The sequence below is a fragment of the Amia ocellicauda genome, chromosome 6 (assembly GCF_036373705.1).
Source record: "Amia ocellicauda isolate fAmiCal2 chromosome 6, fAmiCal2.hap1, whole genome shotgun sequence".
Classification (NCBI taxonomy): Eukaryota; Metazoa; Chordata; class Actinopteri; order Amiiformes; family Amiidae; genus Amia; species Amia ocellicauda.
In genome coordinates, this window is record NC_089855.1 from 18,256,394 (window position 1) to 18,278,875 (window position 22,482).

At 39.2% G+C, this 22,482-nt stretch overlaps 1 protein-coding gene across 1 annotated transcript in view; it reads right to left on the reverse strand.

Moving 5' to 3' along the window:
- Positions 1–474: 474 nt before the first annotated feature.
- cryl1 (crystallin, lambda 1) overlaps positions 475–22,482 on the reverse strand; it is a 34,669-nt gene continuing 12,661 nt past the window's right edge. Inside the window, exons 5-9 of the mRNA XM_066706485.1 lie at positions 16,578–16,739; positions 15,526–15,720; positions 5,373–5,478; positions 2,083–2,189; positions 475–1,292 (exon numbers count right to left, since the gene is read on the reverse strand). Of these exons, the coding sequence (XP_066562582.1) occupies positions 1,185–1,292; positions 2,083–2,189; positions 5,373–5,478; positions 15,526–15,720; positions 16,578–16,739 (678 nt within the window). The 3' untranslated portion in view covers positions 475–1,184. The remainder of the gene's footprint in view (positions 1,293–2,082; positions 2,190–5,372; positions 5,479–15,525; positions 15,721–16,577; positions 16,740–22,482) is intronic.

Consider the following 22,482-nt stretch of genomic DNA (forward strand, 5'->3'; position numbering starts at 1 on the left):
AGTATATATACACACATATACACTATTTAAGCTTGCAATGTGTCCAGTCTATTCTGGATCTGAGAACAAATCAAAATATGTGACATCATTGAAAGAGTGAAAATATTAAAATGGCAATGGACTGGACACATTGCAACCAGCACAGATCAAAGATGAACAAAGGAAGCTATTGAATGGATCCCATGAGATGAAAAAAGACCTAGAAGACGACTACATAGAGGATGAGAAAATGAACTCATACACGTTGTTGTCATGCCATGGAAAAGAGAAGCTGTAGACTGAAGCAAGTGGAAACATCTTGGGGAGGCCTTCATGCAGCTGCTGATGAAAGATAACCCCCCCCACACTCAGTGAGTTCAATAAGCACACTTAGCTATCATGTGGTGTTGGGGGTGTGTGGCTCTGTCCTAACCTTCCCGGACACCGAATTACAACATATTCATCTGAAAGCACCACAAAGAATGAAGAATTACATTTTAGTTTTCACAGTGTTTGATTTATAAATTATTTTTAATTGCTGGACAATGTGTACTTTAGAGTGATACACACTCAGGATATACAGATGTTTAATCTTTTAAAAATACATACATAAGAGCACCATCCAATATTAATTAATTTGTACAAATGTAAAATATTGCTTCTATTTCCTTTTTGGAAGAGTAAGTTTCAGATTTTCAAGCAGGTAAGTTGACAAAATCCCCTAAAAAAAACCACCCACAACTTATTTATTGATTTAGCCTGTGGGTAGGAATCCAGACATACCAGTTAATGCGAGCGACTTAGGATGGCAACACAAGGAAGGACGATTGATTTCCTTCACACAGTGCTGGATTTACCTCAAAATATTAGGTATATAATATAAGGTAGTACTTCACTAAAACATTAAAATGGGAGAATAAATGATCCTTCCATTCCATGTTAATTCACCAATCCACTTAAATCCACTTTTAAAAATTAAAATAATGTATGGTTTACTATTTTTAATTATTTTGTACAAATGTAAAATAAAATCCACACGCATCATGAACTGTTATTCAAGGAAGGCAACAGATTCTGACTGAGTGATGTGGTGATCCTGTATGTGCTTTCTGGGCAGTTCTGCCCCTCCTAAGCAAGCCTTTAGATAAGAAGCTCTCCATGGCATTAGGTGTGTCCCCCCCAGGGGCCCTGAGGGTTCGAGCTCTTCACTCCAGGCCCTTCTTCAGCTGAGCCAGGCCGAGGAGGCAGCGATCTCTCCGCTCTCTCCGCGCGGTCAGGTGCTGGGGGTCACTGGGAATCAAATCACACATGTCCTGCACAGAGACCAGAGCAAACACAACAAAGTTGGATTATTTGGTATTTATAATAAAAAACAGGAAAACATGAATATTTGGCCTCAGGCATCTGTTTTATTTGTTTGGTGAAAAAGTGGTCATATGGGTTTTCCTCCTGTAACCCTCTGATGGACAAAACAGGAAATCAGACAAATTTACTGCAGGAGTTCAGCCATCACCCCATGCAGGTGCAGATCGATCAGGTTACTTCACACTGAAAACAGCTTTATATATTTGCTCTGAAGATATGACATTTATGTTTCCAATATGAGTCTGAAAAGCAAAATCTTGACCTCAGCAAGACATATACAGTTCGAGTTAGCAATCACTATTAACCAAGACTCTTATCTCTACATTATCTTATTAGCTAGAAAATTATAAGTAGGTTTTGACCTTTATGAGTTTGGAACATGGTTCTATACACTACGTCCTGTGTTAAAACATTGCATAATCAGCCTGTTGAAGGTATTTACCATTGGAAGGAGCAATTTAAATGATCAAGGAATAATCCCTTTTGATCAATTGCTTTCCAAGGAGTATGAAACAATAGTTTCAGTGGGCAGTGACATGCTGTTAAAAACAAGTTCCACAGCAATAATTCTGACTGGTTATGGTAAAATCAAAACAGGTTTTGTAAAGTGAAGCCAATGTTTCCTTGTTAAGAACAGAGAAAGTCTCTCTGTGAAATGCAGTTAGTTTTTCCATTAATATGTTTCCTTCCTGCTATGACAATGACAGTTCTGTATGGTGGGAGGAGACACACACTGACCTGATTAATACTTTTCACTTCCTCACCAGAGAATTCTGGTACAGGCCCAAAAGATGACAGGACTCTTTTCATCCCTTCCCTGTAACGCTTTAAATAGTCCTCCAGACCTAGGATGAGTGAGAGGAGTGATTTTAAAAGGATAATTATAAAGTCAACACATCCACTATTAGTATGTGAAAAGGGGATTCTGGACATTCCCCGATGGGTGTGATGTGTTGATTACTGTATTTTTCTTCAGAGTGAAAGGAGTGGTTTGATTGATGTGGTGGCGTTTCAGATGGACAGCCAAGTAGTCAGGTTGTTCACATGAAACCACGAATTTTGCAGGTCCTTAATTTGTGTTTGTTTGTGATTGTAGCATTGATAGCACTGTTACATAATCTTGTAATATCTGAGGTGCATGTGCAGACAGCAGTCTGTTTGAACAAATTATTTCTTTAAGGTGGCCATATTCATCTCGGAGGCAGAAGCTTAAAGGCAAGGATTGGTGTAGCTAACAACAGCAGGAAATTGGCAGAAAAAAATATGAATTACCTTAACAAAACAGATACTTTCCATGTAATTGTCAGTAAGTTACATTCTCCTTAAAATTAAATGATAGTAAAAAATCACTGGATATTCAATATTAACACAGAAAGTAGAACTCTCTTACTCGGTATACATATTAGAATCCCTAAATATTCTGCATTAATCTCGGGAATCAAAAATGATGGAAAACCACTATTATAATGACCTAAAACAAATGACCTAGCTTATAGCCCCACACAAGGTGGTGTCTGGATTGTGGTGGAAATTGTATTTCAACATCGATTAAAGAAACACATTCCTTCTCCACTAGAGATAAACTTCCCAAGAAGATATTTCCAAATACCACTTTTTTTTCAGCTTCTGCAAAATCCCAAGGAAAAAAAGTCAGTGGTGTGAAAGGTGTGCAGTCCATACTTTCACAAATATAATCAGATGTTTACTGAAGAATCTGGAAAACAAAATGCCTTTCAAATATCTTACTTTCATATTGATAATAATGTTTGATTAGCTGGAGTGACTCTCGCAACCCATGTGAAACACAGTAAGTAAACATGGATGAGGTAAACTGCTTGTCGGGGACTTCTTGGGACCTCTCCCTGTAGCTGCACGTTATGGGCAGGTGCAAGTTATAATGAATTAAATTAACAATTAACAGAAAACACAGCTTTTGTATTTGAGTCCCGCTATAGTCCTGCTATAAGTATTCATTTTAAATGTTTTTATATAACAGGTGTAGGCAATTTCAGTCCTGCAGTGCCAGGTTCCTGTAGGTTTATATGCATGTCTAAAGAGCAACTGATTCAGACTGGGAATCAACCGGTGATCTGACTTCCTCTCCTAATGAGTTCAATTAAGCCATTAAAACCTGAGATGGAAAGAAAGCCAGAAACCTAAATATCAAGGACTGGAATCGCCTGTCCCAGTTACAGAGTATGAGGTATTTCTTTGTCATTGAAAGCATTAAAAATAGAGACAGCACACACTTCAGTTTAAGCATATAATGAATTGTTGGTTTATACATTACTACTGTAAAGGTTCAGGACTTGTTTTTCACAGCTGTTGAGGCTTGGCAATGTGCTGGTTCAGCAAGCAAGGGGACGTGAACTGTCACACACTGTTAAAACAGGAGGTTTGGAGAACCACTCCATCACACTGAAGCATCGCAGAGTGCGATTTGAAAAAACATGAGCACAACGATGTTTATAAGTGTGCTCTTCTTTAATGGAAGCCTTCCATTTGTTACACAGCAGTCGTTGACTCTCCAGGTGTAACAGCTTTGTCAAGCAGTCAGCATACATTTATAAATGTAACAAGAAGTCTGAAATAAATCAATGGCAATTGGAGCACAAGTCAACTGTATTACAGCGGAATGAGGTCTAACAGGACCGAAGGTGGAAAATGTAATAAAATATAACCTTCCTCTTGTTGATAATCAGGAAAAATCTGATCTCACCAAACAGTGCCCAGTGTCTGTAATAGAGTAATTTTCAACACCCATCTCACTCATTTAGCAGCCTTGAATTCTTGCCAAGTGCAGATACAGTGTAGGGCACTTATTAGTATGCTGTGTTGTTCAAATTTAAGCCATCAACCTTATGAACCTCTCTGATCAGTCTCCTTCTTAATCTGCCACCCAGTTTGAAGGGACACCCTGATTTAGTCAATATCTTGGTGGTGTCATACACCTTCCACTTCTTAATAATCGTCTTGATAGTGCTCCAAGGGATATTCAAGGCCTTTGATTTTTTTTGTTATACTCATCCGCTGATCTGTGCCTTTCAACTTTTTTGTCCCGGAGTTCTTTTGATATTCATGGTCGCTTTGAAATGCACTACCCAGAAGAAGGAAACCTACAGGAACTACTGAATTTATCCTGAAATCAAGTGGAGCCAGCTTGTTGTGTGATTTGCTTACACCTGGGGTGGACACTTATCCAACCATTTCATTTTTAATTAATTTTCTACACATTTCTAGAATATTGTAAAATGTGTGGGTAAAGATTAAAATGCTGCATTTTAATTCCTGGCTATAATGCAACAAAAGGTGAACATTTTAAAAGAGGGCGTAGACTTTCTATAGGCATTGCATATAAAAGGAGCAATGGGGAATTCCATCTTGGAGTTTCTAAAATGTGCACAGCTGTATTTATTATGTATTCTGATTCTTCAGGAACACCAGGGAGATTTTGCTGCACTTTGCTTTAGTAACTACTACACAGTACTGTCACTCTTATCGGTAATCACAGGAAATCTGTACTAGGCTTCACCAACAGGCATTTTCACCCCTGAACCAGCAGTATCTGTGAGAGTGGTGTGACTCATCATGGATAGGGCTCTGAGAGCTCCTCTCACGCCTTGGAAATGGAGCTTGACCACACCATCACATCCACCACAATAAACCAGAGGGCCAACAAGGCATGACAATGCAAAATGTTCAGTTTCATTTACTGGGGACCAGGAAACTGCCATTATGACAATAAATGTATTGGAATTACATAGCAAAAGATCAATTCTCTTCAGATAATTTACAGGGCAGGATTTTGCCACTTTTCATGTGCTATCTTAACGATCCATCTTTAATAAAAATACCTATTTCATTGTTTTCCATACTTCAGATACATACATATTTTGACATGTAATCTTAAGAAAGGACAGCAATCAGTTAAATACAACTACTCTACAGATCTTGTTAGTAAAGAAGAAGCCAGACAATGTCAGTGCACAAGATAGTGGGCCAAGAAAACATTCTCTGATAAAACTTGCCTTGCGCATTGAGGTGCATAGTTTCCATGGGTCCAATGAAAGCATAGCGCATGCCTAGCCCTTCTGTCATGACAAGGTCGATGTCCTCCACTGAAATAATGCCATCCTGTAAAGACAAAAGCAGAACTGACCTCAACAAATACTTCACCACAGTCCGCAGCAATGGTCTGCCATGGGGACCCCTGCAGCATTCTTAAAGTTACATTTTCTACAGTCTCAATTACAAAATGAATGTGAATGTCTGTGGCTGAATAGCTGGACACCGATTGTTCAAGCTTGGGGCGGTGATTTACAATGAATCAACTACTTTGAGTGATTATTTCACGAAGATTAATGTATTTAGCCCATTCTTTGCTTAAAATATGTAATCCAAGACATTGAAACATTGCTAATGGGCCCCTTGCCTCCTGGACTTGAGATGTGACTTGTTCTAAGAGATTGGAACAATGTAACAAGAGATGTGGTGTGAATTGGTGGCTACACCTTGACATTCCTATACTCTGTATGATAATGTAGAAGCATTTGAAGAAGGATTGTCCACATTATTAGGGTAACACCCAAATGTACCTGGGTGGAGAAATGGTAATAAAATGTAACTGAAATTAAAGTAATGAATGATTTACGTGCAATTTGAGAAACATATTCATCATGAAGGTCTTCCTGTGCTCACCTGTTCTCCAAGCAGGTTCAGATAGACAAGATTATTTGTTCAAATCTTAATATTGGTCACTCTATTGTTACTATATATGTGATATCATTTTTCTTTGAATCAATTATTATTATTATTATTTATTTATTAGCAGACCCCCTTGTCCAGGGTGACTTACAAAATATAAGAGCAATACAAAGTGCAATAATACAGTGCAGTTCAAGGCATAATACATTTTACAAATTCCAAGTGTATATATATAAGTTCTTACATCTTAGATTGTAAAAGTGCAGACAAGATGTTAAGTCACAGTCAAGGGCAGAGAGAAAGGGAGTGTAGGGGAAATCAAAATAAACAATACAAGTAATAGTAACGCAAAGCAAGAAGTATGACAAAACGTTGTATAAGTGCAATCTTACAGGAGAGTAAATGACTAAATTACAAGTACAGTCCCATATTTTCAAATTTTCCCATACGCAAGTTACAATGTGAACACCACTTACAGTATCAATGTTTTCTGTACTACACACTTCAATTGCAGCATGTATGTTGACACCTAAACAGAAGTATTTGCTCTCTTTAGCTAATCTGTGCCCTTTACTTTAACATAACCAACTGCTGATCCAAAACCCTCTGATCGGCACAGATGTCTTAACTTCAGGGATATCACCTGTCCCTGAGCTTAGAAAGTTCTTTAAAGAAACCTGGAACTTTCAAAAGCTTAACATTTTTATTCAGTTCTGAACTGTACTTATTTGATTTATTATAATTAATGATGTGGGACAGTGCCCTGTCTATATGCCAAACATATTCTATTCATACAATTGCTACACCAAGTATATGAGTTGCAGCTTTGTATATTACTCCTGGTAGGCCAGGTGAAGTAGTTTTTGTGTAGCTGATTTTAGAAAAAACATTTGTATCCAAGGCCATGTAGTGCACAGGAGACAAACAAGAAGTCTGTTGAGGGAGTAAATGTCTCCCTATCAATTATTATTTTGTGTTCAGTTTGTTGCTTGGTTGTTTTACTTAGCTGTGACTTGGCCCTGCATTGACTTTGTAAAGAGGTTTGTTATGGAAAGGTGCTGTGTGAAACCAATAACTGGTAGCTGATAGCTCAAGATAGACACTGCTCATCAATGCTGCCAAGGGTTCCAAAAGATGGCAATGAATTTGAAATCACAGCTCTTAGGTACCCCTCCATAGCCACCCTCAACTGGAGTCCTGATACATCATTCCAGTTTAAGCACACACTGTAAAACCCAAGAATCTTTCAGGTTCCTGTTATTCAGCCCCATCCAGGTCCCACCATATTGGATTACCATAATCGTCCAACTCTGTCTCACCACAATAATAGGAAGGTACTATTCACTAGGTGGACAGAGCTATTTCCTCTCTCACATTACTACAAGTTCAAATTACGTGATGGCTGATGTGGCAGAAATCAAAGCATGAGTGCAGTTAGGGGAAACAGTGTTGTCTTTGTTGCTTTCTTTGGGCAACAACAGTGCTGTTATCTCTCGTCTAAGTGATGTGGGCCAGCTTCAGAGCAGTTCTACAGGACTGCTGAAAAGAAGCCTTTGCCCAGCATGGTATTCAGTAAGCAGGGACCTGCCCTGTTCTCAGCTTCTCTGTTTTCCTCTACTGGCCTCGTTTCAAGGCTGAAAAAGTGTCTAAAGAGAACAGAGACTGAGCTTGCCCCTGAACTCTTACCTCTCTGTAAGAATGGTACAGTTGTCAGGTCAATGTGTAGCACTGTAAGTGAACCTGAAAAGCCAGATGGTGATAGAAAATGCACCAAACTCAACACTGAAGTAATGCAGAGAATACTGCATACTGGGGGGGAAGGAGTGGGGGCACTGACTGGCCCTAGTTTTCTGCTTCATTAGTCTTCCAATTAAGATGACACTGCACTGCGTGTGAGTTGAGGCGAGGTCGTACACATCTTATGTGAAGAACCTTCTCAAAGATTTTTACCAGCAGGCTGAAGAAGGCCTTTTGGGTAACTTCAGCTCTTACCGACTGGTTGTTGCTCCAGGACGTTTGTTATAGTGTGTAAATTCAATCTGAAGTGCCCAATGTTTAGCCTGACACCTGCAAGACTGAAACCTTGTCTTAATTCGTATGCATGTCCATTTTAAACAACTGTGGAACACTGAAGGGAAAGCTGAAGATCCTTTCTAATCCTAAGTAGTGATATATTCAGCTGGGTTCACAGACCTCTATTAGCAGTAGTCTACCTAAAATAACATTGGGTAATCCTAGACTAGGGATAGTCTGGGTCTGTGAAACCAGTTCCTACTGTTATATTACCTAAGATAACAGCTTTTTGGCAGTAACAGGAAGATCTTTCTGTTCTTATTTGAGAATTTAAAACCTTTCCCATTCAACATGTATGGCAAGTAGTCAAGGAGAAGAAGAAAAAACACATTGCACAATCACCAATTTGTCGTGAAAACATGAACCTGTCCACAACTTCAATTACTCATAGTCAAACAAAGGATGAGTGGTCTATTGGCCTATTGATGGAGATGGAGCACTTGTCTTATGTGTGGTATGTTCAAGAGTAGTCCATCTGAAAAATTAGTCAAACCAGCCCCTGAAATTAAAGGGGAGGTCCTATGTGTTACAACATAGAACTCACTTCAGTTGGCATTAAAGCTTTTATTTACATGAAGACAACACTGCAAATAGTAATGTCTGTTTTTGATTTACAATATAACTGTTGTGCAGTAAAATGACGCCTTACAAGATACAAAAATGTCAAAAACAACAAGAGTTGTTAAATTGCTAATATTTTACTGTTAACATTTTACAACATTGTGTGACAAATGCATTTAATAAATGTAAAAACAGCACAGTTTTATTAAACATTTAAATGTTAATTATTAACCCTGCAAATTGTAAAGAAAAAACAGTGCATACAGTAATTTCTCTTTGTAACTTATAACGACATATTACAAGTTACAAAAACAGGAACCATTGTGTAAAACTGCACATATTATTTGCAAGAAAATGCATTTAACTGTGTCACCATTATTGGTATCACATTATTATTACTAAATTTCTTAGCAGACACCCTTATCCAGGGTGACTTACAATTGTTACAAGACATCACATTATTTTTTACATTTAATGGAACAATCTAGGTAAAGTACCTTGCTCAACAGTCTAGAGCCCTAACCACTACTCCATACTAATGCTAATTTGTGGGTTTCTCAAATTAGTACTAGTATTAGACTACCCAATGCTATTTTAGGTAGTGTGGTCCAAGACTAATGCTAAGCCATTGAAATCAGCTGGTAGAGTATTATTGTGAAGTGTCGACTTTTCTGGTTTTCCGGACCTTGGGGTCCACAACCACACCAGTTATCCAGGTACTGTTCTGCTACTTGGAGACTGCCTCAGAAGGTCACCAGTCACTCCCACAATATACGCTCTCAAACTACAGTTCAGTTAACATTTTTGGCCTTGTGATTTAAAAAAATATGTATATAATCCAAGCCCTCTTGAGGTCAGACAGTTGAATGACGATAGAGGGTTGATAACATTTAAAAAAACAAAAACATAGCAGCTTGGTATTTTTCCCCAAGAATGAGCACTTTAGGACATGAATTATCTAGCTCTAACCTAACATTTCCTTACAGACTCCATCACACAGTAATTTTTAGATTGGTTTAATTGTGACTTAAGAAGCTACTTCTTGGTAAATCCCATGGGTCAGACAGCTGCTCTGATATGCAATCCTTGACTGATTGGAACTGCAGGAAGTCAGTGATTGTGAAACTCTCTGTCTCACAAGGTCTTCAGTAAGCACGTACATAGAGTATAACATTCTTCAATACCAAGTGAGGGACTCTCAGAGGTCAAACGGGTTAATATGCTACAAGCAGCACAAAAACATTTTGGAGCTTCACAGCAAAATCCAGCAGAAAACATTCTGACATGATAGGATCACTTGACCATCAGCGGTTACATTTTCAAGTAATCAATTATTATGTAACTTCAATGAATTAAACTCCCGCCTTTGGTATTTATAATCTCGACTTTATCACAAGCTAAATTAAATGCTTCTTGAATATAAAGCACTGAAAACTTCAAATTAATTGATAAGATAGCTGTCCTTGTTTCCTCACTCAGCGATCTCTGTGTGAAGACATGAACATGGTGGGTGGATGGGCTTGTTCTTGTTGTGATGTTGATTTAATAACCATGGCAAGTACATCCCACTCAGCCCAGTTGACAAAAACAACTATAGGTACAAACAGGAAGTCTTCTGTGTTTTGAGACATAGCAAAGGCCTGTAACTTCACTTAAACTGTTGTTGTTTTGTCTGGTGGAGGGTGCAGGCTGCCTATCATGCATATATTTCAGAAACTTAGAACAATGGTGTTAAAGCTTCAAAAATGTGCTTGCAACACAACACACTGTTTGCCAGCAATAGATGTAAGCTTTGAGGTGACAACAGTGTTCACACCCTACAAGTTCAATACTCCTCAAACACTTCATTTAAAGGTGTGTAGCGCCATTTAAAATTGTCGAACGGTTATTAGTTTTCAATGGTCATATCGCAGGTACTGAATTATAGGGCTCAACCTTTGCTGTCAAGTTTGTACCCTGTTTTAACTATGTTAATCTGAGGAATTATACTTTGCTGCTTTTATTTCTACCTTGCTGAATACACTGTCATGTGTTTTCTGTGGTTGTTTTCTTACTAGATGGTTATGAACAGAATGAATGGAATTAGCAAATAAACTTCAAATATCGTTACACTGAAATAAAAGCTAAATAAGATGTGCTCTGCATTATCTGATATGAAAGAGAATTTTTCATGTCGTCTTTTTCACCAGCCACAATCTGTACATGTATTGTTAATAAAGTCCATTCAGATTGTTTCTTTTTAGATCTAAAAGATCAGAGGCTGTTTGTTCCACTTCAGAACAAATGATTTAGTGCAAAAGAAAAAGAAAAATCTGCCACCAAACAGCTGTGTCTGCAACTCCCTGCTCTACAGTTCTTTGACTTTGACCCATATGCCATGCTCACCTTTGTAGCATTATACTTTATCTCTGGTTAATTCTAAAAGCTTTGTGATAGAGTTGCTAGTTACACTTCAACCACTGATAATCTGCTGGTTTTCCATAAACTACCTTCCTGACCTGTGCATACTTTACTGTTGTGAGCGGTGTATACAGCAGTTAAAACTACTGCTAAAGATAAATCATTGTGTATCTGAATGAATGCCTTACACACTGAATGTTTGCACAACATTCATCACCCATTGGTGTAAATTAAATAATCACTAACGCTACAAAAAAAACAGAGAAGTCTTCATTAGAGAAGTATTCACCCCTTCTGCAACAACACTCCTAAATAAACTCAGGTGCAACCAACTGCCCTCAGAATTCAGAATTCACAATAAAAGTGGTTCACATGATTTCAGATTAAATACACCTGCATCTGTAAGGTCCCACAGCTGGGTAGTACATTCAAAGCAAAGATACTACCATGAAGATCAAGTATATTGAAGTCTAAAGTGTAAAATGATTAATGCCTCTGACTGAATACAGACTTTACTGCACGTCACACTGAGATGACCCTGCAGGGAGAGGTCTTCATTAGAAAAATGTGTCAGTGGTTGTGAGTTGTACTCTGATTCACCAGCACTGTACTAGTCCACCCACTTCCAGAGAGGGAAGGGCTGTTTGAGTGTATTGATTTTTTTTATCTGCGTTTTTCGATGTCTTTTATGCCTAACGTGGTACGAAGTATTTTTCACAAGAAAATCAATTGGCATTATTGTCCTTTGTGAATTTAAAATTCCAGGACATTCATGAGAATAAGCACAGCACCCACTGAACAAGGAGGCAGAACAATCCCTTACGTCTTCTCAAGCCATGTCCCTCAGTTAGTAGAGCACTCTTCGTATCACAGTTTCTGAACTGGAAATTAAGCAAAATTCACAGATTCACAAAACACACAAATAAAGTGTGTTCGGCCCCTTAACGTTTAAACAGCTATACACACAGTTTGTGTTATGCTTAGTGCTCGGAGTTAAGTTATTTTGAAATGAAGCTGTCGAAGTGAAGAGCAATCATACACACAAAACTGAACTGCTTAAACCTATTATGAGAAATAAAGTTTTGTTTCTGCAAGATAAATCCATAATATGAGTGTGATATCCCACCATAGCAAATTGAACAATTTTTTTAAAATTATGAATGGAACCAAAATATAAAAAATAAGAAATATCTGCCACAAAGTCAGCTTTGACAGATCTTAAGACATCTCTGCCTTGTATTACTTTTTATATTTGCTATTTACAATGCTAACTCTGCTAACAAATCTAAGACTAATTTGCGTTTTGTTTTTTTAAGAATACAAACTACATGCAAATGAAAGCACATGAAAAAAAAAAAATCACTAACACTCCACTTTATGTACAGTACTGATCCGCTTACTGTTTGCTCTGAAATAGTTTCGGCACTACACTGATGAAAGAGTCACAGATAAAGCTGTGCATTTCCACAAAAGATTGAGGGATCAAAGGTTTGAAGTCCAGAAATGTTTTAAAGAGAAGCAGTCAAAATATTTTTGTCCGTCCTTAAAACTGATGTCACTCTTTCTTTTTACATCCTACTGCCAGGCTGGAGGGGAAGTCTGATTGAACACTGAACACTGTCAATGTAGACAGACTTACTAGATAATGTGTCTCTCTGAACCTGTACCAGGTGTGTCGGTTTCACTTTACATTTAATAAATGTTATTTATATATGTTACAGTAGCCAGTAATACCACTTTCAGCCAAATACATAGCAGATTTAGCTGTTATTTTCTATATCCTGAGGAACCAGTTAAGCATGTCTTTTTTTTTGCTATTTAGGAAGCACATATCTATCTGTACCCCACGGGCTGTAATAAATCATGTTATTAGATGGTAGTGCACCATGGATATAGCTACCTGCAGTTACATGCACATCCTAACTGCAGTTCAAATTCACATAAATATCGCTTCCCAGTTCTCACAACAGTGAGAAATCAAATCAACAGTGTGCTTCAGTGGTGGAAATCCCTAGTCCTGTAGGGCCGAAGTCCTGCGTGTTTTGTAGGTCTCTACATCTCCACCTGCTCATCACCTGGAAGCAATGCTTAATTTGTTCACTTGACCATATAATTGGTTCAACTTAGTAACTGAGAGCTGAGATGCCACAGAAGCCAGAAGACACGGTGGACTTGCAGTTCACAAATAAGCCTTATACGATAAATTGGCATAATTTACAGCCCTTGTAGGAAAACAAAAACTGCTTTGCTCAGATCTTTTCTAAATCAATAGTCAATCCACACTAAGGTTATATTTGAGGTAAATACACACAAAATAGACATTTAAGGTCTGTATGTGCTGTATTATAAGCAGATGCACTGATCCTTATGTGTGTTTCCTAAGATTATACATCAACCCAGCATGAGACCTGGCATGGCTCACAAGCTATTTCAGTTACATTTGTAGTAATTAGGAATGGGCCAATGACCAGATGATCATTATTACATCTCCTCTGCAGTACTTAGAAAGGAAATGTGTCTTTTGCCAAACCTGGGACTAGAGTCTTACATTTCTAGTGGCATCTTTTAATAGTGATAAATGGAAAGTGTGCTCTATAAATGACTTAGCAGACAGACCTGTAGGGTGAGAATGATGTCCCATTGTAGAAATCTGAATCCTTTTTAAAGGGAAATCTACAATGAGGCTGATGTTGACAAATTAAAAATGGAAAATGTATTCTAAAAACATAAAGCAACTATACTGTCACCTCTTATCTCTTTAAAATTCCTCCTGTATGTACAAGGAACATTCTAAAAGCCAGTCATCCAATAACAGTGTAGTTGGCCTGTGAAGTCAGATCAAAAACAAACATACACTGAAACGTGGGTTAACTGGCTAATCAGTTTAGGAATAATTTCCTTTTATTTTTTGACTTCACTTATAAAGCAGAATCCTGGGATACTCAATCTGACACAGCAGTTTTCACTTCAGTAGCGACTCCATTTCTCCAGTGAATACAATATTCCATAGGAAACCTCTCATCTACTAAAGGAAGGAATATATAAAAAAGTATCAAATTTACAAGGATCATTACCACTTATGAACAGAGTTACATTTGTTCTGATGGACAAGCGTAATCTCCTGTTTGAACAAGCTCTTCTCATGATTAAGAAGAGCACTGATTACATTAAGCTGACAAGGCCTGTACAGCTTTACTGCAGATAAAAGACACAGTTGTCCAAACCAGTTTAAGCATTCAGCAGCTGACCTGCAGTAATTGACCTGTCTATCTTTATTGCTTTTTTATTGACAGATTATGCATACCTAAATGTGGACCCTTGCGGTTTCTTATGATAAGACATGCCACAAGGCATGAATGCAATGCTATGTTGGCTGTACGTTTGCAACAATGTATTTTGAGGTTTAATTTCAATAGTCGAGACACAAGGAGGACCAGTGTCTTTTAATCATGATAGAGTGGAATGTGTACACAGGAACAGTAATTTGTTCAGAACCAGCAAAAGCTAGTGGAAATCTGTATTTTTACTGAAATAGTAAAGCCCAGTGGTGCCACCAAGGGATACAATCGCTGGCCCCCCACTGCCCCACCCTCACGAGTCGCATATGCATAATATGCTTCTGAGTATGCATAAAATGCTTCTATCTGATATTTTACATTAGGTACTATTAATTTAATTCAATAATGTATATTTTGCATAACAGTTCATGTGACTGAAAATAACTTCTGTGTGGTGTTTTTAAACTTGAGTAGGCTTGTTCCCAGTAACTGTCTTGTTCCTTACAATCAATGTACTCCTTCAAATTAAAGTTGTATATTTGTCTTTTTAAGGAAAAGGACAACTAGCCTATTTGAAAAACAATGAATCACCTAACACATGTATATACTGTACAGATACATAACACATTAATACAGGGTTGTTGTTGAACTCGAAATGTTAACTGTGCCAGTATTACCAGTATGCACATCAGATAATTAGTAATACCTGTAAAATAAGAAACCAAAGTATATCAGTATGCGATTCCTTAACTCTCATATAGTTTTCAACTAGCCTATATACTACAACAGCATAATAGAATTCCTGAAATTCAGTTTCGGTTTTGGTGTGCCACCCCAAGATTTTCAGTGGCCCCATCTGGCCACCCCTATGAAACATTTCTGGGGGCGCCACTGGTAAAGCCACACCAGTATTGGTGGTGCCATTACACATGAAAGTGTCATATGCTGTAAAATGCCTCCCAAACCTTATCCATACATTTAGAAATGCAGAAAGTAAGATTCCTGGAAACTCAAAAAGATAACAAAAAGACTAATTAATATTAGATCAAGGACTCTGTGGTATCAGAGCTATCATCTGACTTCCTGATTTCTAAAGAGCAGAGAAAACCATGCAGAGTTTGCATTTGGTTGTGCAGAGTAAGCTACAGTAAGTAGCAACACTCACCTTGACGAGTCTCCATGCCTCTGCGATGATGGCGTACTGGACCCGGTTGAGAGCAAAGCCATCGATCTCCCTCCTCAGCCTCACAGGCACTTGGCCCACTTCCTTCATCAGAGCAAAGGTGCTATCCACCACAGAGGGCTCAGTGTCGGGGTGTGGAACAAGCTCTACCAGACGCACATAATAGGGTGGGTTAACCTGGGGAAACAACAGCACAGTCAAACACACAGGCAACTGAAATCCAGCAGCCAGGCCTGCTACTGCCAGTCACCCTTGCTGGAACCTTGCATCCTCTTGTTGAGAACACTCTTTAAAGAGTGTTACATGGTGTGGAAGAGACTAAAGTAATATCAATAACATTGACAGTACAAACTGAAAACTACAGATGGAATTATAGGCTAAAACGCTGGGTGAGGGCATTTGTAGAGTAGGCAATGTATGGGCATATTGGCAGTACAGATATTTCAATTTTGTATTAAATACAAATAAATAAATAAACAACCACATGTGAATTCAGACAAAGAAATTTGCACCTTTAAGGAATAGCTCTCCATGAATACAACAATGCTTCCCTTAGATAACAAGAGCTCTTCTCTTCTGTTCTAAGACTGAGCTACTGAGGATGAGAAAATGTAAGAGGAACCAGCAGAGGACAAGCTAATTGTTAATCTGCTCAATCTGTGGTCTCAGTTTCAACCTGCTTGGCCTCTGAACTAAAGTTCTGAATGCTTATTTCATGGAGGCTGGCAACCCTCCAGATACCAGTCTGCTATACAGTCTCCTTGCCAGGGTTGGGCCACAACTGCCTCCTCTCTCCACCTGGGCCCCAGGGCAGACAGAGCAAGTCAATCTCACTGCACTGCCACTGTGGCACCCTAATCTCAACTCAATATTAACAGCTACCAATAGTCTGTTCCATGCTAAGAAAGTCAGTTTTAATCTATCATTGTTTTTAACCTGAGTCTCTCTGTTGTCTGTATGTGTAAGAGGAGAGGCTGGGTGTTTGAGTCGTTAGCAGTGTGTGCTAACGGAAGGTGGAGCGGTTGGTCACTCACGGGGTGAGACACGATGCAGCGTTTCTTGTTCTGCACCGGCAAGAACACCTGGCTGGGCTGGAGACAGGAGGTGGAGGTGCTGAGGACCACACGCTCCCCCACGAGACTCTCCACAGCCTGGAACACACTGTGCTTGGCCTGTAGGTCTTCAAACACACACTCCTGCAAGGAGACACAAGACATTCCCGGTCCGGGCGTGAGCACCTGACGCAAATATTCTCCTGATATGTGGAAAACACACCGCTCAGAAAAGAAAAAAATACAGAATTGGTTCTGCTGAAGACAGTTTACAGTCAAAAGTCATACACCATGGCAAGACTGAGCACAGCAACAAGACACAAGGTAGTTATACTGCATCAGCAAGGTCTCTCCCAGGCAGAAATTTCAAGGCACACAGGGGTTTCCAGATGTGCTGTCCAAGCTCTTTTGAAGAGGCACAAAGAAACGGGCAACGTTGAGGACTGTAGACACAGTGGTTGGCCAAGGAAACTTACTGCAGTAGATGAAAGACACATCATGCTTACTTCCCTTTGCAATAGGAAGATGTCCAGCAGTGCCATCAGCTCAGAACTGGCAGAAAACAGTGGGACCCTGGTACACCCATCTACTCTTCGGAGAAGTCTGGTCAGAAGTGGCCTTCATGGAAGACTTGTGGCCAAAAAGCCTTAATTCTGATGTGGAAACAAGGCCAAGCGACTCAACTATGCATGAAAACAAAGGAACTGGGGTGCAGAAAAATGTCAGCAGGTGCTCTGGAATGATGTAAATTTGAAAATTTGAAATTTGGCTATAGTAGCAGGCAGTTTGTTCACCGAAGGGCTGGAGAGCGGTACATGAACGAGTGTCTGCAGGTGACAGTGAAGCATGGTGGAGGTTCCTTGCAAGCCTGGGGCTGTATTTCTGCAAATGGAGTTGGGGATTTGGTCAGAATGCTGAGAAGTACAGGCAGATGCTTATCCATCATGCAATACCATCAGGGAGGCATCTGATTGGCCCCAAATTTATTCTGTAGTATGACAAGACCCCAAAAATACATAGAAAGTAATTATGAACTATCTTCAGTGTAAAGAAGAACAAGGAGTCCTGGAAGTGATGGTGTGGCCCCCACAGAGCCCTGGTCTGAACGTCATCGAGTCTATCTGGGATTACATGAAGAGAGAAGCAACTGAAGCTGCCTAAATCCACAGAAGAACTGTGGTTAGTTCTCCAAGATGTTTGAGCCAACCTATTTGCAGAGTTCCTTCAAAACCTGTGCAAGTGTACCCAGAAGAATTGATGCTGTTTTGAAGGCAAAGGGTGGTCACACCAAATATGGATTTGATTTAGATTTGTCTTCTGTTCATTCACTTTGCATTTTGTTAATTGATAAATATAATCTATTAGCATGTCTATTTTTGAAAGCATTCTTACTTTACAGCATCTGCCTAAAACTTTTACTGTATGTTGTAAACATGTTGCATTATTCTCCTTTATTAGGTTTTCTAAGAAACTGTTATGAAGATGTCTGAAAGCCCAGAATCTTGGCTATCAAGATAGAAATTGTGCTTACACATATCAGCATTATTGGTGGAAACCTACAGGAAGTTTTAAAAATTACAGTACTTTTAGTGAATTGAAAAAGAGGAACGGAGTAGCGCAAATGCTTGAATAAGTGAATGTGGGCTTGAGGAAGTCAGCTGCTGCATTAACCCTTTCCGGTCCTTGTGATCTCTGGCACAAGCTAGCAGCGTGGCATGGCATGGCCACTGGTGACATCCTGCCCATGATCATGTGTCAGCACATCCACATCCACTTCACAAAAACTGTGTGCACAAGTGCCGAGTAGCTCTCTGTGTCGGAGCCACTTTAAATGTTGTAAAAACAAAGAACGTCCATAAGTGAGTTAACAGCATGCTCAGTACAGTACTCGCACTATATAAGGAGACAGAAAAAAACGTATAAAATATATAAAAGAACACCTCGGCACTTATGGAAAAAACAGCAAAATTACATTTGTAGCATTTGTAGGTTTCAGGTTGTGTTTCTTTATTGTTATCATTGGTTTTCAGAATATTATATGCCACAGTTATGATGTTACATAATTTGCATGATATACACACACGCACGCACACAATTATATAATGTTTTGGTTGTGTTTTCATGAACTGTTCTTGTCCGTGTTCAACAGGACTCCGTGTGAGACAGATCTCCCTCCTACACATTACTGTTCACAATTGAGCAATGCTGTGGTAATGTGGGCTGTCCTGGGCTGAGGTAACCCTCCAGAGCAGAACACATTTACCCACATTTACATATTTACCCTGTGGCTTCACCCCATCCCTGTCATGTAATTAGTTAAGTCCTCAGCACTTCACTTGCTCATTCAATCCACTCTGCTTCTACCATTGTCACAAATTGTACAGGACTGTTCTTCTGATGGAAAACAATGCTTCACACTTTCGAGTAATCTCAAGTGACAATATAAACCTCAGCAGAGGGTTGGAGGTTCTGATGTATTGATGGATAAAGGTCTGAGTGTCAGATAATATTAAACATATGATTTTAGCAGGGCGTACCTCTTCTCCTGTACTAGTATATTGATTATTATTGACAATTATATTATTGTCAACTTAAAAAATAAATAATCTAATTTACTAATGTTATAAATGAAATAATTTGTAATAACCACTTTCAACCATAATAGTACAGTGAGGGGAAAAAAGTATTTGATCCCCTGCTGATTTTGTACGTTTGCCTACTGACAAAGAAATTATCAGTCTATAATTTTAATGGTAGGTGTATTTTAACAGTGAGAGACAGAATAACAACAAAAAAATCCAGACAAACGCATTTCAAAAAAATTATAAATTGATTTGCATGTTAATGAGGGAAATAAGTATTTGACCCCTTCGACTTAGTACTTGGTGGCAAAACCCTTGTTGGCAATCACAGAGGTCAGACGTTTCTTGTAGTTGGCCACCAGATTTGCACACATCTCAGGAGGGATTTTGTCCCACTCCTCTTTGCAGATCCTCTCCAAGTCATTAAGGTTTCGAGGCTGACGTTTGGCAACTCGAACCTTCAGCTCCCTCCACAGATTTTCTATGGGATTAAGGTCTGGAGACTGGCTAGGCCACTCCAGGACCTTAAAGTGCTTCTTCTTGAGCCACTCCTTTGTTGCCTTGGCTGTGTGTTTTGGGTCATTGTCATGCTGGAATATCCATCCACGACCCATTTTCAATGCCCTGGCTGAGGGAAGGAGGTTCTCACCCAAGATTTGACGGTACATGGCCCTGTCCATCGTCCCTTTGATGTGGTGCAGTTGTCCTGTCCCCTTAGCAGAAAAACACCCCCAAAGCATAATGTTTCCACCTCCATGTTTGACAGTGGGGATGGTGTCCTTGGGGTCATTCCTCCTCCTCCAAACATGGCGAGGTCTCATCTGACCACAACACTTTCACCCAGTTCTCCTCTGAATCATTCAGATGTTCATTGGCAAACTTCAGACGGGCCTGTACATGTGCTTTCTTGAGCAGGGGGATCTTGTGGGCGCTGCAGGATTTCAGTCCTTCACGGTGTAGTGTGTTACCAATTGTTTTCTTGGTGACTGTGGTCCCAGCTGCCTTGAGATCATTAACAAGATCCTCCCGTGTAGTTCTGGGCTGATTCCTCACCGTTCTCATGATCATTGAAACTCCACGAGGTGAGATCTTGCATGGAGCCCCAGACCGAGGGAGACTGACAGTTATTTTGTGTTTCTTCCATTTGCGAATAATCGCACCAACTGTTGTCACCTTCTCACCAAGCTGCTTGGCGATGGTCTTGTAGCCCATTCCAGCCTTGTTTAGGTCTACAATCTTGTCCCTGACATCCTTGGACAGCTCTTTGGTCTTGACCATGGTGGAGAGTTTGGAATCTGATTGATTGATTGCTTCTGTGGACAGGTGTCTTTTATACAGGTAACGAGCTGAGATTAGGAGCACTCCCTTTAAGAGAGTGCTCCTCATCTCAGCTCGTTACCTGTATAAAAGACACCTGGGAGCCAGAAATCTTGCTGATTGATAGGGGATCAAATACTTATTTCCATCCTTAACATGCAAATCAATTTATAACTTTTTTGAAATGCATTTTTCTGGATTTTTTTGTTGTTATTCTGTCTCTCACTGTTAAAATACACCTACCATTAAAATTATAGACTGATAATTTCTTTGTCAGTGGGCAAACGTACAAAATCAGCAGGGGATCAAATACTTTTTTCCTTCACTGTATGTATTGACAAAGCAATTTTAAACCACAGATTTCATCATATTTTCTACAACAACTGGCTTCTGTGCACGAGTTGCCTTTGCTGAAAACATTAATTTTTTATGCTGATCTCTGGAAATGGAAATAGTTTTTTTCAAATAGCTTGCATGTTCCTCTTCACTTAAATGCTAGTGAGACAAACCAAGATCATGAACTTTTAACCTAAATGTAATTTTCCGGGTCCTTATTTCTGGCAGAAACGTATGTAATTTATATAAATGAGATATTGATTCTTCTTATTTATATAAATATATATTTTTTTCCTCTGTTGTGACTTCTCAGGCATTCAGACATTGAGCACTGAATACTCATACAGATATACAGTTACAGTGTATAGGATATTACACAGTGACCACTCCCCTAAGAAGTGATATTACTGTTAAGACCCAGACATCCCAGACAGATGACAGAAGCGTCGAACAACAACCAGCAATGAAAAACAAGCCTGGCAGCAGCGAACAGCAAGAGTTATCCTTTCAAGAAAATAGAGTGATAATCCAAACCCTAGTGAAAATTCAAGTTAAACTTTGGTCTAAGGAAGAAAATTCGCATTACTTAATTATCAGATGTACACTGTCAAACGTGGTACTCTTCACACAATTCACACTTCCACATATTTCAATAAGTTCATGGAAAATCAGTTTACTGAATTAGATCTTACATTGGGGATTATGTAATCCAGGCAATGTGTTTGGAAATATCTGGGCTGGGCTATAAAGGCATTAGACACATTTTTAAATAACTTTTTGCTAAAAGGAGGGGAAATGCCATTTTGTAATAACAATAACAAAATTGCAGTTCTAACTAACCCCAAGGCTTAAATAAGCATTCATTATGAATTATGTTATTCGAAGATAAACTGTGTTGGATAAGGATATCAGCAAAATAAACTAATAATGCAAAGTGTGATTTTTTGCAAGATGCAAAATTTCTACGCTGAAATCCAATTTAATATAACTGTTACGACCCCACACATGTGCAGTCTGTGCGGTGTCGTTGTTTTCTCGTTTGTGCTCTGTTTCTCGCTCAAGTCTGGGTTCCTCTCTTTTCACTCATCATTGGTCCGGCTGTTTCTCAACCTGTCCTTTGTCATCCAATCAGAGAAGGCTCTGTGACTATTTCAACCATCCCGTTTTCTCCAGCAGGAGGCTCATCATTCTGAATGTGTTGTCTGTGCTGTTCAGAGCTTTGCGCGTTTGTTGTTGCTATACCTGTGGGTTTAGTTTGTATTGTCTTGTATATCTTATCTGTTTCAATCCCACGGTCACCCATCCCTGTAATAAGCCTGGTGAGGGCGAGGTAGGTACGTAAGATGCCCGTGGGCTTACATTTACATCACGTAGGGTTTGGTTTCTGTTTCAACACATTAGGCTAGTCCTTGACATGGTGTACACAACGTGTATTTTTGTGCTAGGCTAGGAGGGTGTTGCCATAGTGGCTTAAATATGTGAGGGTTTTCTTTATTTATTTGATTTGGCACCCATGTGTTCGTCTTCCCTTTAGTCCTGTGTATCTGCTATTTATTGTGTTTTATCCAGGGTATTTGTTATGCCCTGGTCTTAAGTTATTGTTGACCCAACAATAAATATTTATTATTTTACTGCATTGTCCGTGGCCCCAT